An 18,143-nucleotide genomic window follows, 5' to 3' on the forward strand; every position below is an offset into this window, starting at 1 on the left:
TAAACACAACTTAGAGTTTAAGTCACTTTGTAACTTTTTAGTATTTCTAAAACTAAACAGTGAATACTATGTTAAGCTAGCTGACGGGCGAGTTCAAGCTTAAATAAAAGTAGCGCAAGTTTGGAATTTCTGCTTTAGTGTTTTTTTTTTGTTTTTGTTTTTTTACTTGGAACAATAGGCTAACATGACCTTATGCGACTTTTCTATTTTCTTTTTTACATACGTAAATTATGTAAAAAATTTGCATAACCATTTCAAGTTTGCATAGCTCTCCAAGCACATGAACAGAAACAAATAGTCTTCTATTAAACATATATTTGGCACATGCCAAAGAATAACTTCACTATTCAATATCGTGAGAACTTGGAAATGTTATGGCAATTTTAATATGCCCACTTATTACAACATTCCTCTTCCTGACATCAAAGATTATGTAATGCCATCTTTGAAGTATTCTGTTTATAAAAGTGTCAAATCAGTGAACTTTTGTCTTCAGTCATCTGATGAATTTAATTTAACACACAATGCTGTCACATTCTGATTTATTTGTGTTAAAGAAATAATTACACAATGTAATATGTAGCTATGTGTTGTAAGGTTGTACTTATGTTATAAATAATGCCTCATGAAAAGGAGATATTTCTTCATGAAATATCATCATGAAATATGATATTTTCATATTTCGTGAAAATATATTTTCATGAAATATGATATTTAAAAGAACATTAGGAATTTAAGAAGAAATTTTCTCCATGACTTTTGACATTATGAATTATCCCAGTGAAATATAAAGTTGCCTGTTACCCAAGCATTTTATATATATATAAAAATAAGTTTCGACTTGCATAACTGGCGACTATTATTTTCTTCCTTCCATGCTTGTTGAAGTGTTGCTCTCTCCATCCGGTACTAAAGAGCTAACACTTCCTGTTTGGCCCAAACACAGAGCAGAGTTTGGAGTTCAGCCTGACAGAGGAGTACTGCAGGAATCACTTCATGGTGGGTCTGCTGATGAGAGAAGTGGCCGAGGCCCTTCAGCAGGGCCCCGAGGTCAGACAGCTGGCCGTGAGCATTCTTAAGAACCTCCTGATTAAACACGCCATGGACGACCGCTACACGGCGTTTAAGGTGAGAACAAGGAGGTGAAGCGAACGTCCATTCATCCATCCATATCCTGTTTCTGATAAAACCCGTTTTCCACTCACTGGGGGCCAAAGTGACCCCATTCACCTTTTTAGAACAACCAGGTAACATAAACATCCACGCTTTAGAACAGAGTTTAAGATTAAACCACAACATTAACTAAGTTTAACTTCATTTGTTAACATTAATGCAAAAGTTAATAAGAAAAGTCCTTGTTTTCCTCCTTATTAGATTATGTTTTTCTCTTATTTGTCCATGTATTTATTATCAAATGGTGCCTTCCATATTTGCATTTTAGAAGTTAATGTTTAATGTGACACATGTCACCAACTGTACATAAGATTTAACGTTGTCTGCTGTTCTCCCAAAGCGATAGCGCTGTCTGTTATGCAAACAAGCTATCGTATAGTGCAAATCCATCACTGATAGCAGCAGGTGACAGAAAGGCTTGGAGTGATAATCTCGTCCGCACCCCCAGTGAAGGAGTGTCATTTTTATTATTTATTGTGGCCTTACTTTGCATGTCTTCAACAATACAGCCTGTTTTTTTTTTTTACTGTCTTCTTGTTTTCTGCAACTGTTTCTGAACACAAAACTGAAACACTGCCAATGTGGTTTTCCTTTCTAAGGACAAACTGTGTGGCTCTCATAGCAAATTAAAATAAATTATCCCGCTGCTTTTTGTTTTTCTTGTCACAATGAAAAGAGGTCATTATGTATTTTTGGGGGGACTCTTTAAAAAAAATTTTTTTAGCTTACATAATTTACTACATCTTTTTACTATACATTTTCTCTAAGGTTTCAGACTTCATATAAAAAAATTTCAAGCTCATATATATATATATATATATATATATATATATATATATATATATATATATATATATATATATATATATATATATATATATATAGCAATAGTTCTCAATGAATTGGCCAAGATTTAGTTAATTTTGGGAAATCAGCCGATCTTCTCTGCCTTCGCAACGGTCCGAAAATCAGCCAGCGTCTCCTTTCTTGTTCACCTCATAATGCTTTGAGAAGTTGATAACTGGAACTTTTTGGATGATTTTAATCATCGTTTCTTCATATGTAAGAAAGAATTCGGCTTTCCCTTAAAGACCAAAGTGAAGTGCTGATCTGCTCTTTGTGAACGTCTCAGAACCAGCAGGCCAGGATCTGCACGCTGTACCTGCCACTTTACGAGCTGCTCTACCAGAACCTGAAGCAGCTGTCGGCCCAGCCGCAGATGTCAAGTCTTGGACTTGGTCTGAATGTGAGTTCATTTGCCTTGTTACACTCTTACATGTTGTTCTGTTATTATTGATGAAACTTACCCTGAAATACAATCACAGTACAGTACCACAGTTTCCATTATTTTAAGTTTTATGCTACATTTTTTATTATTATTTTTAAGTCCAAACCAGATTTCTTCAAAGGAAGAAAAACCATGATGCCACAGATTTACAATGCACAGTCATGGCAAACTAAGTTCCTCCTCTTTCTTGGCTAAGGTTTTTATATTGGCATTATGGCATTATGGCAGCGTCAGATGAGTTACATTAGACATCTGCTGCTGAAAAGACAAAAGCTGAGGCTAAATACAGAAGCACTGTGGGAACCAAATGACCACTGAATGTGATGACAGCTTGTTCCAAACCAACTTTTGCAGCAACAGCTTACCACAACCATGTTCCGTATCGCCTTATCAGCAGCACCTGCAGCGAAGTGAAGATCTGTGGGCTCCTTCCTGTCAGTGTTGCCTCATTGAGTTGAGGTTTACTGACATTCAGTTGTGAAAGGTTGTGAAACAGAATGTTGATGGTTTGAGATCTGGTCTGGTCATTGCGACATCTTGAGTCTTGTTCTCTTTTCTCGACATTCTGTGTTTATGCAAATCTGAGCACAGTTACTCAGCATTCTCTACATATCACTGTTTACTTAAGTGTTATTTATTTTGTATTAATCATGGTTATTTTATTTGAAATTTTACATAAAGGTTTGTTTACAGTAAAAAACATCCCCTGTCCCCCTAAAATAAGCCAGTGACATCAACTCATTGAATCAATAAGCCACAATTTGATTGAGTCATTCATTTCCATGTAAATGGGACAGTGCATACAGGTGAATGTTCAATGTTGTCATAAGTATACTGGATGTAGCAAAATGCTGTGGTTCCATAAAATGTACTAAACAAGATACAAGACTAATTAATATATTATAATCAGTGACAGGATCTGAAAATGTGTTAACCAACACAGAGACATTAACCATGCCTCAGTGTATGCAGGCTGTTCTTCCTTCTTGCATGGAGTTCAATGCATTAACTATAGCCTAGCTTTAGCCTGGCAGGGGCTAAGTAAAGCCAGGCAGCCCACCAGGCTGACAACACTGGGCTACAAATAAATATTTCCTGGAAGTTGTCTTATGTTTTTTTAACTGAATTAGGACGATTTTGCAATACTGAATCCTAAAATGACATCAATTTTCCCCAATCAGTTCAGGTTATTATTCTAATTTGCTTTAGAGAAATTTGATCTTTTGACTAAATTGATGACATTTTTGTGACATTATCAGTTCATTTCTGTTAATATTTCTCATCCAAAAAAAGTCTTAGGAGAAAAGAAAATGTTTTCCAGCGGAGTGTATTAATTAAATGTTACAAACTCAGATTTCTGTAGATTGAATAACAAACACTGATAAGGGTAAGTACATGTGAACTGAACATTACGTCTCCGTCTCTCCCTGTCCTGATGGAATCTCTCCTCCTGCTCATCACTCATTGGTCAGATTCTCCAGATGTGAGAACAAGTCCTACATTTTGATGCTCATGTTGCTCCATAGATCAGAAAGTTGACCTGATTGTACAAAACCAATGTGATTTTAGGATTCAGCTCATCAAACAGTTGAAAAACCCAGACAGTTTTTTTTGGTGTTGACCAGCGTAACACAGGAGGAAACCCTGTAATTGACAATGGGGTTGAACCATTTGAATAGCAGCTATATGTGAGCACTAAGGTACATGTGTTGTTTCAGACATCCGGAGAATTAGAACAAAATCTTCCTTCAGTCAAATACAAACTTTGTTCCATTTTCGTTGCGCTAAAGTCCGGTTGAGTGGAGCAGAACCTGAAACCAGCTCTCCGTATCTATGTGTGAATCTGCCTCTTCGGTCCGCAGGGCTCCAGAGACGAGCTGATACCAAGCAGCTCCACGGACAGCCGGAGGATCAGCACGCTCATGGAGAAAGACCACGGTGAGGAGAGTCACAACCTGACCGGCCGACCTCTTCCTGTTTACACATCTCCCAGTGTCATCACCACAAGGGGCTCCCGCAGCACCGCAGCTGCATTTACGCAACACACAACTTAATGCATTAGCAGCACTCAGTGTGAAAGCCACAGCTGAGCACCAGACTAGTGCGAGCGCACTACATTACTGCTCATTTCTTCTTGGCATTAGTTGCTCAGCATATAGAACTTTCCTAGGCTGGACTCTTCCATCACATTAAAGACTTCTTGATTCGTACATCACTCACTGGTGACATGAGATGAAAGTAGCAGCATAGAAAGGGCACAGACCCGACATTAATATCAAAAGGAAGTACGCCAATGTTCAAATACAGCGGACATCGCCGTGTTTTAATCAGTTTTGTAGACGGCGGTGATGGCGGTTCATTAGGCGAGACGCTGATTGGCTTGTTGATTGGGTAAAGAGCACAGGCGCCCTCTGCATTTAGCGCTAATTGCGATTTCCTAGCTGCCATTTATTCAGCGTCTGAAAGGTGCTGCAACGATTACAGCGGTTATAATGACGTCTCAATCAGAATGTCGTTTCCTTCCAAAAAATAAATTAAAAACCCTGATCTTTTAATGTTTAATGGGCCGTGGTGCCTGTTTAGTTGCAAACGACAAAGAAAATCAAAGCATCATCATCTTCAACTTTAAATCTTTCATGTGCTTCTCAAAGCCGGTTTCACCACCTTCTGTTTTTCACTGTCCATGTTTACACAGTTGGAGTCACACAGCGCTTTGTGTAAAGTTTAAACTGCTGCATTGGAGAGCTCTGCTGTGTCTCCGGAGAGCCGTGAGCTGATGGTTCTGAGGAGAATCTGTGACCTTCTGATGGATGGTGTTCTGCAGACTGACATTATGCTATGTGCTGCTCCGGCTGCAGGTCTCGCGCTGCTGAACGGCCAAGCTGTGAGGAGAGAGGACTCCAGAGGCTCTCTGTTTATGGACTCAGGAACAGCAGATAGCATGGAGGTGAGAAGGTTTCGCATTAATCCACTGATACAAACAACAGAGTGGGATGAGAAATTAAAGTTCTATTCATAGAATCCCACACAGAGCGGTTGGTTCTAATAGGACCACACTCAGTCTACTAGAACACAGTTTACGAGATGAGAGCACAGACAGACTTCCAGATGTGGACAATCCCCCACCATCACATGCAATGTCACGTTTTTATGATTTTTTTCATATAAATCTAAATATATACTTTATTCATTTTGCACCAAAAATAAAGAGATTTAATTACTATTTTAAATTTAACATCCATTTCACCATTAATTCCACTTACAGTGTGACGTAAACGAAACTGTTTCCCTCCTCAAGCCAACTCTTTGAATTTTATATTCAATATGACATAAGTTTAAATGTTACATTTTTTGAATTATTGACCCAGAAAGCAAAATGTTGTGGTTTTTGTAAAAACACATTTTTTTCTTAGTGTTTTATCCCCCCACAACCTGCAGTTTTTATACAATAAGACTATTATAGCAATATCCTGTATTATTTAAAGCTTTACAGTCCCACCTTATTCACAGTGTGTCGAAGTTCTGCAGGAATAATTGTACAACTTCAATGTTGATGTGGAGCTGGTGTAAGCGTGATGCTGGTACTTATTTGACATCCAGAAGCAATAAAAATGTAATTGACTCAAACTACCTAAAGACGAGGGGCTTCCCCTCCTCCAGCTGCCTAAACACTCTGACCCTCTGCTGTCTGTGTCGGATCCACTTGGAAAGATGTAGTTGTATCTTTTGGCGTAGCAGGTTAAGAAAGCTCATCCTCTGCAGAGCTCAGACCAGCATGACTAAACCGTTACCATTCCTGTGGTTCATTAAACAAGACAGAACTGCAACTCGGTTTGTTTCATTTTGCTCCAAGTGTCCCACCTCTGAGCAGAAAAACACTTCATGTGAACATTGGCAAGTTCCTCAGTACAGTTGTGTGTTCACAGCCAACACAATATCAATATTTGTTTTATTAAACGTGGTTGCCTTATTTTGCCGTTTTTCTATTAGCATAAAAGAACATAATCTAGACCTGTATTCTGGTTAACATGATGACTTCAAAGTCATATTCATCACCTTTTTAACAGGCTTTAGTTTAAACGAAGTGAAGACAAGGCATCGCCACATTCCATGTTATTCTACGGTTACCAAGCAAAACCAAAATTGCTGGTAAACAGGTTGAAACAAGAGTCAATGCTCAGAGTCTTTACACTTTTCCTCTGCATTTGCTGCCTACACAAAAAACGATGCTGCTTAACAGCCAATATTTAAATAAAAGCTTCACTATTAAACCTGTGTTGAGCCCTGTCTGTTTGCGGTTCAGTATCTGTATTCACATATTCTCCAATTATTATTTTTTTTTTTTTTACACTTGTTTATATTTATTTATTTCAGTTATTTTTAACCTTTCCATACACAAGTCAACAAATGAAAAACACAAAACTGAAAGAAAAAAAATGTACAGACATTTTTATGGAGCGTGTCTGATATATGTGAAAGAAAACACAAATTGGGAAACTGAAATACTGAGATGCAATGCTAGTTGACACACTATTATTTTAACGTTATTTAATTTTTTATTTTAACGTATCTTGCCTGTCGTATAGCATTCTCAGTTTTTATCAGTGGGGGGGAACGTAGGTTACTTCACAAAAATGAGGGTGTAACATATTGAAGATGCTCCAACGTGATGGTGTAGTTTTGTTCTCTACTTTCTCACCCCAAGAGTTCAGAAAATAACTACTTTTTCATTCTGGGTTTATAAATTCTACTGAAAAAATGTTTTCATTTCACCACCATGCCTGTGTTTCGGACTGGTTGTTAAGGAGTACGGATGTGTTTGCACATGGGATTTAGTTTTTACAAACAAAGATGTGGGGTTCTGATTTGTCTTAATCTGCGTTTCAGTTTTGTGACGTACATCACGGATACCTCAAAAGCCAGAGAAGCTACATTTTTGGAGACTGACTTTTTATCTTGAATAGTTTTTAAAATGTAAGAATTTTTTCTCTTTTTTTTTTTTTTTCCTCAAAATTACAGTTCCCAAAATCTTTATGGTTCCTTTTAAGTTTAATATGGTGACTATTATTAACCACTGGACAGGTCAGTAAGCTCCCTGTCACAGCAGAGCAAAAGGGAACATTGGCTGATTTCCAGACCTTTATGTAGGTAGATTAGATCAATTTTACGTGGAAGTATCGGCCGATCACAGATCTCCCAAAGTTAAGAAAATGGGGTTAGATTAATTGGCCAGCCGATTTATCGGTGCACCTTAAGTCATAAGGTCAAACTGTGGTGAAGATTTTAAAATACTAAAATTAGTGCAGCTTATAGTTTGAAGCTAGATCTCCTTTAAAGCTTGACATCAGTGGAGGAAGTTTTAAAGTAGAGAGACAGACAGCCAGTGACTATCTCATTTCCTGGACTGAAGTCCAGTCCAAAGAGTTTGTCACAGTCTACCTCCAGATTTTAGGACAGGCAAGGACCGAACAGCCTGGACACACTACCGTCCTCAGCACTTATTGAGGACTTGTGGGTATTGAACCAATATGACCAACACAATCATATCGGCAGAATTGAGATACAGCCGTCCTACAGCAGTGTGCGACCAAGCTGGTGATCAGCTGTTGAGGTTTTCTATTGTAGTTTGATCTCCATTTATCCAGTCCAATAAATGAGACTAAAGACTCAACAGCAGAGTAAGCTGCTCGTCTTTGGCAGAGAAAACATGGTGGCATTTTTCACCTGACAGAGATAATTCAGAAACAAATCCCGTGTGCTTCCTACTTCTTCATTACAATGTCAAACTCTGGACCATAATGAGCGCAGACCCTCTAATTGTTGAAGGCTGGTACTCTATGGTGAATTCAATGTATGCATATTACCAGATATGCATCCTGATTCACAATCCAGTATTGTCAGCCTGGCGGGCCACCAGACTTTACTTGCGCCCCCACCAGGCTAAGTATTGTTTGCTTATTTTAAATATGTTTGCTGTTTTGTTTTTTTTTACACCAGTAGGAGTGACAGTAAGCTCGTACCAGCTTTTTTTATTTAACAACTTTGATAAATCATTCATGTAGACAATGTTACAACAAGAAAAATCAACTGAAATGAATGCAACCATGGCGCTTTCAGCTGAACACTTTTCTCTAGAGTCAGTGCAAATCCCCTGGTTGCTTCTCAGGGATAAAAGGTTTTCCTGTCTGGGACTTAAACCAAACAAGTTCCAGACAGGAAACTTGTTTGGTTCCCTGTGTGTTTATAGACAGACACATTCATTTAACCAGGTTCAACAACAAAAACATCCACACACACACAAAAAAAAAATGCTTCACTCAGTGCAGATGGTAAATGTGGATGTTTTTTTGTCATTAGCTGTTAGTTTTCGAATATTTTTTCAGCTTGCTTTTGTTAGCGTTTGATGACAGATTTGTTGACCTGGTGAGGGTGCCAGCACATTGGTGGAAATCAGTCGAGCCCAGTCGTGGAGCCCAATCGAAATTCAACAGAAGCGATCCGACTGTTGTGATGACAGCAGAGTCCCTCCGGTGTGTCTGAAGCCGGAGGAATGCAGGCAGCAGTGCCGAGCGCGCTTTATGGTTTACATTCCAACACAGTACAAACTGTTTTTCTGAACGCCGTCTAACCACACCATAGCTGCAAGAGGTGCTGATTTGCCGCGGTGACCGTGTGCTCCTGTGTTTGCTTTCAGCTGCAGCGCCGCGGCTCCACCATGAGCAGCAGCGTGGGGCCGCCCGCCGGCAGGCTGGGACTCTATGAGATTAAGGGCCTCCTGTTCTCCTTCCTGCACATCGTGAAGACCTTATCAGAAGGTCAGTCACTGACCGACACACACCATTCAGAATACACCTCAGTCTCGCCTAATGAACTCGCGCTGTCTTCCAGAGACTCTGATGGCCTACTGGAGCAAAATCAGCCCTCAGGACATCATGAATTTCCTCAGCTTGCTGGAGTGAGTAGAACGTGGAAGCAGAACCAACTCGCTCCATGTTGGCCTGTTTACACCTGCTGAACTTGTAGTGAAACTAGGAACCTGTCCCATCACGCCTAATCTTTGTTCACGTTGTTTTCTCTGCCACCAGCAGGGAAAAACTTGTTCTCTGTTATGCAATGAAATAACAGTGAATTTAAGAGGTTATCTCCATGTTTTCCCCCCTCCAGGACTTGTATTATCCAGTTTCGATACATTGGAAAGAGAAGCATTGGCAGGTAAGGCGGCAGCACTCTAACTTAAGTATAGCTGGGTCATATCAGCCGCATCTGTCAACATGTCATCTTATCCCAGGGTTAGTACTACAGGCCAATTTTTCAGCAGATGATGTCTTAACTGAGTTTACAAGAAAAGCTTGACTTTACTTGGCTTGGCAGGTAAAACATGAGTTTCCACACTGGCTTTCCCTCTGGGCAGAGACATTCATGATCATTAAACGCTGAGCTGAATGTAGCTACGTTTTGATTACAAAGGTGAAGAATTTTGTTGATATTCTGCTAATGTCGAAAAGCCCAACAAACCCTCAGTTGAGGTGTTTCCATTAAATAAGAAAGGCATTTAAAATCACACGTGAATAATTTTGTTCATGCACATGCTGTGCCATCATCCTCCAACTACTTCCTGTCTTTTTCTTCTTCGTGGTTTGTGCAAGTGGCAAAATGCGGTTGTTGATCACAACTCGTGTGATGCAAAAAAAAAAAAAAAAACTTTCTGTTGCAGTTTTGCCAAATAAGCAAATTTTTGATATTGCAAAAAAAAAAAAAAACACCTCATCGAAAACGTAAAAAAAAAAAAAAAAGGTTTTTTTCCTGAAATTGTTGCTTTTTCATTAAGAGAATTTATTTTTGAAATGTCAAAAACATCAAATTTGAAATTGCATCTAATTGTGCAATTGTCAAATATATTTTTGATGAAACAAAATGATTTTGAAGAATAAATAAATCAATTTTGACAAACTCCACTTTTATAGAATTAAAATAAAATCCTGGAACACATGGAAGGATTCTCTTTGGATGCTTCGACTTTTCCCCATAGTCCAAAAACATTTGGTTCATTGGTTTCTCTAGATGTCAATGTCCAGATGTTAAGTCAATACATCCAGCCATCCATCCATTTTCTTGACACCCTTGTCCCTTAATGGGGTCGGGAGGGTTGCTGGTGCCCATCTCCAGCTAACGTTCCGGGCGAGAGACGGGGTTCACCCTGGACAGGTCACCAGTCTGATGATATATTCCAGAGAGAGTGCCTTAAAAATGCCCTTTTTCAGCTCGGTTCTGATCTGTCCTTCCACTGCCAGCATGCCACCTTTCCCCCATATGGGGGAAAGGTGGGCAGACGTATGGGTCCCATATGGGTTTGTCCGCGGGTTCCACGGTGGCCCCACATGGGATTGCCCATGTGGGGCCACAGCCTACATGGGCCCTACATGGGCCCTACATGGGCCCTAAATGGGCAAACCCATGTGGGGCCACCGTGGAACCCGTGGACAAACCAATATGGAACCCATCTGGTCTGCCCTCCTTTTCCCCAGATGGGGCCCACCTAGGCATGCTGGCGGGTCCACTGGTGAAAAATAAAGTTCTCATCATATCTGCATATTAACCAAAACATCCTTCCTGCCTTCCGCTCCAGGAGCCAGGACGTATGCGTGTCGAAGCTCTTCTCCTCAGACAGGAAGTCTCAGACGATGCCGGCCATGCGCTACAATCGCGCTAGCCTGATGCAGACCAAGATTCACCAGTTCAGCACCATGGAAACCTCCCTCACCCTCAACATAGGTAACCTTCTCCTCCGGTTTGCAGTATGCTAAACACCGTCTCTATGACGTTTACCCTCTCGACCGTTTCTCGGGAAGGAACTGGCAACTGTTTAGTAAAGTGTGAACAGATATGCAAAAGTGTTGGGTTGTATTCATGTTACTGTGGAAACAAATCAGGTTCTCTCAGTGCGCTTGGTGTATTTCTGAAAGGGTTTTGTGAGGACATGAAGAGGAAATTGTAGAGCCTGCGATCTGTAATCTGTAGTGGATTTTACAGCCAACCTAAACCGAACAAGTGAAAAATGCTGCCTTGTAGTAATGGTTGGGTTCATATTTTAAATGGATTGGAAAATTTTTTCAAAATCTCACATTTATAAAAAGACCAGGCTCTGATTTGTTCTTTTTGTAGGTTTTAGTTCATTTTTTTTTTTAGTTGAGACGTTGCATGTTTGGACAGTTCTCTGCTGCATCTGGAAGAATTTAAAGAGCATCGGCAAAAACAAATGAGCTGGATCAGCAGTGTTTGCCAACAACTGATGTTGCTGTGGAATATCGTCTCTGCTGCCCGGTTTTGGAGCTGTAGGCATGTCACGGCAGTCCAATGGCATGCTAACAGTCTTCAGTTAAAGAAAATAAATAAAGGGAATACATGGCAAATAAATATATATCAAATAAAAAAAAGAAGTCAGTATCATTATTACCTGGGTTTGAAATCATAAAATGTTTTAACGACAGTGTGGAAGTACTCAACCTGCATGCTAATTTAGAAATTCTAACCATATAATTTATTTTATTTTACTGCCAGCAAACAGATGCGACTACATTTGTGGCAAGCAAACAAACTGCTGGCACCAGCAAGACAGCAGCTATGAAAACATGGTTTCTGCTTCACCGATAAGCGGTAATTGATGAGATTAGGTGGCTAATCTGATAGTCCGTGTTGTTCTTCTGTGGGGCCTTCTAAAGAAACACAAATAGCATGAGTGACTCCCAGACTGGCCTTGAACAAGCAAAGGTACACCAAAAAACAACGGTGTTGGAACAAGTTCAGGACGGTGACCGCAGACGTGACCAACTTGTAGACGAATGCAACCATGCGTGATCCGCTCTGTCACTTACCTACTACCTGAGAATCTCTATGAAAGAAGATAACTGCCAGACGGACTGGTTGCAAAGCTCTGAATGTTGTTGTAAATGTAAACACAGGTTGGCTCCGTTGCAGACACACGCTCGTCCTCTTGCCTAACTTGTTTGTGTTGAGATTCAAATCAGCGACATAGGTTCCAGAGTAATGTGTTGTTGTTTTGTTTTTTGCACATGTTCAGGATATGAAGAAAGCTGCCACTAGTGATGGATGATGTGCCTGAATGTCTGATGCCTCTGTAGGCCTCAGGGCTAGACCCTATGCAACATGACATAGGGTCTATGTCATGTTACATAGGGTCTATGTCATGACCCTATGTAACATGTAACCCTAGGACAAACCGCAAATAAATTTTTATGCGGCTTGTCCTTTAATCCACACTCAGTTTAATATCACTAAAAATTTGTAATTATAAAAGTGACTTGAGGAATTTGGGTTTTGTGTTTGAAAACAGAGACTTAGGGTCGTGCGCATTACAGACTTTGACAAATAGTGCAGCAATCTATTGGCATACTTGCTTTGACAGGATTCCTATTCAACATCGTTTTGTGTTTTATTAACTTTATATTCTCATACACTAGAACTGTCGACACAAATGAAGCTCCTGGCGCCATGTTTAACAGGAAGTTGTGATTGTTTTGAAGCAGTCTGATTGGCTGACATAGGTGTTAACTTCGTACTACACTGCCCTCTATTGGTGTGGCATGTTTAAAACAACGCTGTATGTGCGGCCTCATGTGGACTCAAACGTTTCTGAAACCAATCCTGTGTGTCCGGTGTTGTCTTTTTAAACAGAGATTTTCATTTTTATAAAGACCCGCCTCAGAAATACCCACCACACCAAAGAAAAAAAATATGTCACAGGTCCATTTATTATCTGTTAATTATGTGCTAGAGAAATAAATAACATCACAATTCAATAATATCTCAGTTATCCCAAATGGAATTTAAATGGTGTCCTTAATCTCATCCAAGTATCTTCAAAGAGTCATGAGGTTCCAGAGTAATGAGCGACGGTGCAGGAAGGATCTCCAGTAGCAGTCAGTCTTGTTGCAAATCTGAAGATGTCCATGAAACGCTGTCAGCTCAACATCTGGGCAGCAAAGATGATATTTCATAGTAACATGTCTTCGATGACATCATCACTACTAATCCACCTCATTTGCTTTTGCTTCTTCTCTTCAAATCTCTGCCTGAAACATTAAGAGTCTGGTACGTCACGATGGATGGTTTCAACTTCCTCCTTCTCTTTGCGGTTTAGGGTCGTAGTTCAGGTATCAGTTGATCTTTTGAGATGCTAATCAGCTGTTCCCGGTTGTAAAAGCAACATCTTACAGTGATGCGTCATATCAACTGTCTGACAGTAAAAAAAAAAAAAGTCAGTGCAAAATCCTCCCAGTTGGGTGCTGTGGTGGTGCAGGGGCAAAGCACAACCCATGTATTGAGGCCTTAGTCCTCATGCCAGTGGTCGCAGGTTCGATTCCCGGCCTGGTGACATTTGCCACATGTCTTCCCCCTCTCTCATAACCCTCTTTCCTGTCAAACTACTTTCAAATAAAGGCCACTAGAGCCAACAAAACCTTTAAAAAAAAAAAAATCCTCCCAGCTGCACAGCATCCAAAACCAGCGCGAGTTCTTGTCCAAACATGCAAACCAAGAGAAAAATGATGTCAGTTGCAAAAAAATGGAAAGTTTATAAATATTTGGTTAAACGACTTTCATTTTGTACACACTCATTTTGTGCCCAATAAAGTCTCTTTGTTCGGGCCTTCTGTGCCACTGGAAGTTGGACACGCCTACAGCATGATGCAGCCACCGCCGTGATTGAGAGATGGTACAGTGTTTCAAGCGGCCGGAAAGCCGTAATGAGAAGTTTTGGTCTAGTTTCCATTTTAGTTTCTAGTTCAAACATCTTAGACAAAACTAACTTACAAGTAACTTATAGGAAGGAACTTGTGTTAAGGCCTTAATATTCCACTGGCAGATTATTTCACTTATAGCATGGGAAAATGTCATGTTTTAGGAGAAATTATCTGCCAGTGTAATTAGTACTTTTTCATTAATATTGAGGAATTAGTATCATAAAAATACTTGATAGGATTTATTGGTTTTTTTTTGCAGTGTTGGTTCATCACTTGTCAATCATCAAATTAGAGAAGAGGAGACAGCATGGAAAACTACTCTTTTTTTGGACACATTGTGAATCTGCAACGTCAACTGAATATGTTTTTGTGATAAACGACTCCTCTGTGTCTGTGTTTGAAGGGGCGGGGCCGTCGGAGGCAGAGATCCACCATCAGGCTCTGCTGGAGGGCAACATCTCCACCGAGGTGTCCTTGAGCGTCCTGGACGTCCTCTCTCTCTTCTCCCAGTGTTTTAAGGTCAGCACACACACCCTTGCACACCACATCTGCAGGTGGACACCATGGTGACGACGAGGCTGACCCGTGCTTGTTGCAGACCCAGCTGCTGGACGGCGACGGTCACAACCCCCTGATGAGGAAAGTGTTTGACGTCTACCTGACCTTCCTGAAGGTGGGCCAGTCGGAAGCCGCTATCAGACACGTGTTTGCCGCGCTCCGAGGTTTCATCAACAAGGTGCGCGCGCTCACACACACACACACACACACACACACACACACACACACACACACACACACACACACACACACACACACACACACACACACACACACAGAGAGAGTTGACTAGTTGTCTCAGTTTGGACACAGCAGGTGTTTGCCATAACTTGAGGTTTATGCAACACGCAACCAAAACCATAAATAAAATGGATCATAAAGTCTCTATCAAATTGGCCTTCAAAAAATATTGATGATCAGAATGGAAATGATCAAGCTGATTTTAATTTATCATATAATTAATTGATTAATTGCATATTGCGACAGGTTTCACGTCTGCAATTTGCAATATTGCGAAGGCTAATACTCTTTCTCATCACACTAAACACGACAGGCCGACTTTGCATTTCAATATGGCTGCTCCTCACATTTACAGTTGCAAGCTGTGGTGGAAACACATATGAGAATGTTAGGGTTAGGGTTAACAGCTGCAACTCTAAATTGAACAAATTAAAAGTTGTGTTTACTTATAGAAAGCAAAGTTTAGATAGATGTTTGTAAGACGTACTGCAAGCAATGTCTTTGGCCGTCGTCATGTTGAAATTCCCACTTTTTAACTGAACGGCTGCTTCTTCAGGCTGCTGAGTTTCTCATGTAACTGAACTCCAGTTACCTGAAACTCTTACAAGTTAGTAACTGCTTCCCAGGTACCTGGAAGCAGTTACCCAAGTTGGATCAGAGGGCTGAAGGAGGGAGGTTTGTTTTGGTGCTTCATGTCAGTTAGAATAAAGATCCAACAACAGCAGCCCCACCAATCAAACAGAAGGTCGAGTCCTTTGATCTTTCATCATTTACCCCCCACTCCCCAACAGTCATTCTGGAGTCTAATATAATTATACCTGTAATGATGGCTGAACAGTTGATCGATGGGACGGTGTGTTCAGGGTGACGTTCCACTAAAATCATTTTGGATGTTACTCAAAAACGTCAAATTTGCATACAGGACCTTTTTACAGCTTCCCGTCAGCAATGGAAATCTTTTCTTTTTACCAATACAGCATTTAGTGAAAGCTAAATCAGTATGCCAACATGATATTTGGTGAAAACTAAAGCAATGACTTAAATGCAAATGATTTATTTCCTGTGCCTTTTCTTTGCTTTTCTGCTGAAATTTCTCTGTGCCTGGCTTAAGTTTTGGTGAAATTTAAACCTTGCAATGTTCACAGCTTGGAGATCTGTGGTATTTGTGGCGGTTAGGAATCACAGCCATCCAGAAATACTACGAAAACAGAACTACATATTTTAATAATTCAAGCACCAAATATGGCTTAATATACATTAATACACATAATGATAACCGTCTTAGCAGAAGCCAACAACGACAGTCTTCCTTATTTCCACTCTTAGGGGTACAACCAATCAGCGCAAAGGGAAATAAATGGCTCTCCTGGATTGGCTGCTTTGCAAACACCAACCAGTTGTTTTTCAAGTGGCATTGAGCCCAAGTGTTTCAGCTTCCTGGGCTGTGTTTTTTTTCAAATATGATAGATATGCTCTGTAAAAAAATTGTGCAAATAGGGGAACTTTCTATTGATATTTTTTAGAGTTGCGTTACACAGAAAAATCTGCTAACATGCAGGGGCTGCATAGCAGCAGCGCGTTGCTCAGAGAGATGACAAAAAACAGGAAGTGACTACTTTAGGAGGGTTTAAATTCTCTCTCTAAAATATGAAACAGAAGTTATATTTAAGAGTTGACCATCAACTACTCTTTGTACCGTTCCCAATAAACCGACCTGTGATTTAAAGCAGTCGAGTTTAACTAGAGCAACTCTGAAAAGTGGTCAGCAGATAAATCATAGAGTTCCTCCTTTTCGTGGAGCGTCTCAAAACCGTAAACTACAACTTCGATTTGGTCCGTCAACACGACAGCAGTTTGGTTTCAGATTTGGATCAGATCAATTATTAGGCCATGTGAAGCATAACTGCAGATTATCTAGTCGTTTCTGCTGGATTCCAGAAACCCTATCAAGGAATCTCTATCCCTTGTTTTTCACTTTTAGTCGATGCGTCTTCACTTTTAACGCTGAGTTAAGATCAGCTGTGTTATAGTACTTCGGAAAATCAGATTTCTCCTTCAGTCTTTCTCAGTTCTAGAAAAATATTGAATTATACATATTAATGTTGACAAAGGTGTGAATCCTTTGTACTATTTGCTCTTTATCAGTGTTTTTATGAGTTCTTTTTAATGCCGTTTCCTGCTTTGGCATGTTTAATGTCTGACATGGAAAACTCTGTACACACTCTGTAATCACAAGGGAATTCTTAGTGGTAACTTTTTTATTTAGAATCAGAACATGACTCATGATGTTTTCTCCACAGCGTTTCATCCTTCCTGTGCATCGTGCCTCAGACTTATGCTTTCTAATGGCCTCTGCTGTTTCCTGCTCACTTCCCTTCGTGCCGTTCCTAACTTTATGTCCTAATCTCAGTGGCTGCCTTGGATCTGCTTTTAATCCACTGACTAACACACTGCCTCCTCCGTCGCCCCCACAGTTCCCGTCTGTGCTGTTTAAGGGCCGTGTGACGCTGTGTGAGGACCTGTGCTGCGAGGTGCTGAAATGCTGCGTCTCCAAGCTGGCTGTCCTGCGGGCCGAGGCATCGGCACTGCTCTACCTGCTCATGAGAAACAACTACGAGTTCACCAAGAGGAAGACCTTCCTGCGCACGCACCTGCAGGTAGGGCGTCAGGTCCACCCGATTGGTCTGGTCATGTGCTTCTCTGAGAGATGAGTTAAATACAAACATTCCCAACTCTCACTTGACTTTTTCCCTATTTAAAACATTTAAACTGTTTTTTTCTTCTTTTTTTGTGTCCTGTGTTTTTTTGTTGTCGTTTTTTTCTTTCTTACCCTCCGCAGATCATCATCGCAGTGAGCCAGCTGATCTCTGACGTGGCACTCACAGGCAGTTCCCGTTTCCAGGAGTCGCTTTCCATCATCAACAACTTCGCAAACAGCGACAAGGCTATGAAGGTAGACGAGATGCTCCCTAAAATCGTCCCATAAAAGCAGGATTCTGCTCAAAGACACCTTTGTGGTCCAAGTCTGATTGTTCTTTAATTTCAGATTTGATCAAACTGAAATCCGGAGTAGAACCAGTTTGGCTTGTAGTTGGTGGTTTGTTTACTCTAAAACCTGAGCAGTT

The 18,143-nt window shown here is 40.5% G+C and overlaps 1 protein-coding gene across 3 annotated transcripts in view; it reads left to right on the forward strand.

Moving 5' to 3' along the window:
• dock11 (dedicator of cytokinesis 11) overlaps positions 1-18,143 on the forward strand; it is an 82,209-nt gene that overhangs the window by 43,318 nt on the left and 20,748 nt on the right. For all 3 annotated transcript variants that reach the window (XM_008435028.3, XM_008435026.3, XM_008435027.3), the window contains 12 exons: positions 947-1,128; positions 2,306-2,419; positions 4,324-4,399; positions 5,320-5,408; positions 9,156-9,276; positions 9,350-9,416; positions 9,626-9,673; positions 11,088-11,233; positions 14,624-14,739; positions 14,819-14,956; positions 17,493-17,675; positions 17,858-17,971. In XM_008435028.3, the coding sequence (XP_008433250.2) occupies positions 947-1,128; positions 2,306-2,419; positions 4,324-4,399; positions 5,320-5,408; positions 9,156-9,276; positions 9,350-9,416; positions 9,626-9,673; positions 11,088-11,233; positions 14,624-14,739; positions 14,819-14,956; positions 17,493-17,675; positions 17,858-17,971 (1,394 nt within the window). The remainder of the gene's footprint in view (positions 1-946; positions 1,129-2,305; positions 2,420-4,323; positions 4,400-5,319; positions 5,409-9,155; positions 9,277-9,349; positions 9,417-9,625; positions 9,674-11,087; positions 11,234-14,623; positions 14,740-14,818; positions 14,957-17,492; positions 17,676-17,857; positions 17,972-18,143) is intronic.

This window comes from Poecilia reticulata, chromosome 18 (assembly GCF_904066995.2).
Source record: "Poecilia reticulata chromosome 18, P_reticulata-male-v2, whole genome shotgun sequence".
Lineage (NCBI taxonomy): Eukaryota > Metazoa > Chordata > Actinopteri > Cyprinodontiformes > Poeciliidae > Poecilia > Poecilia reticulata.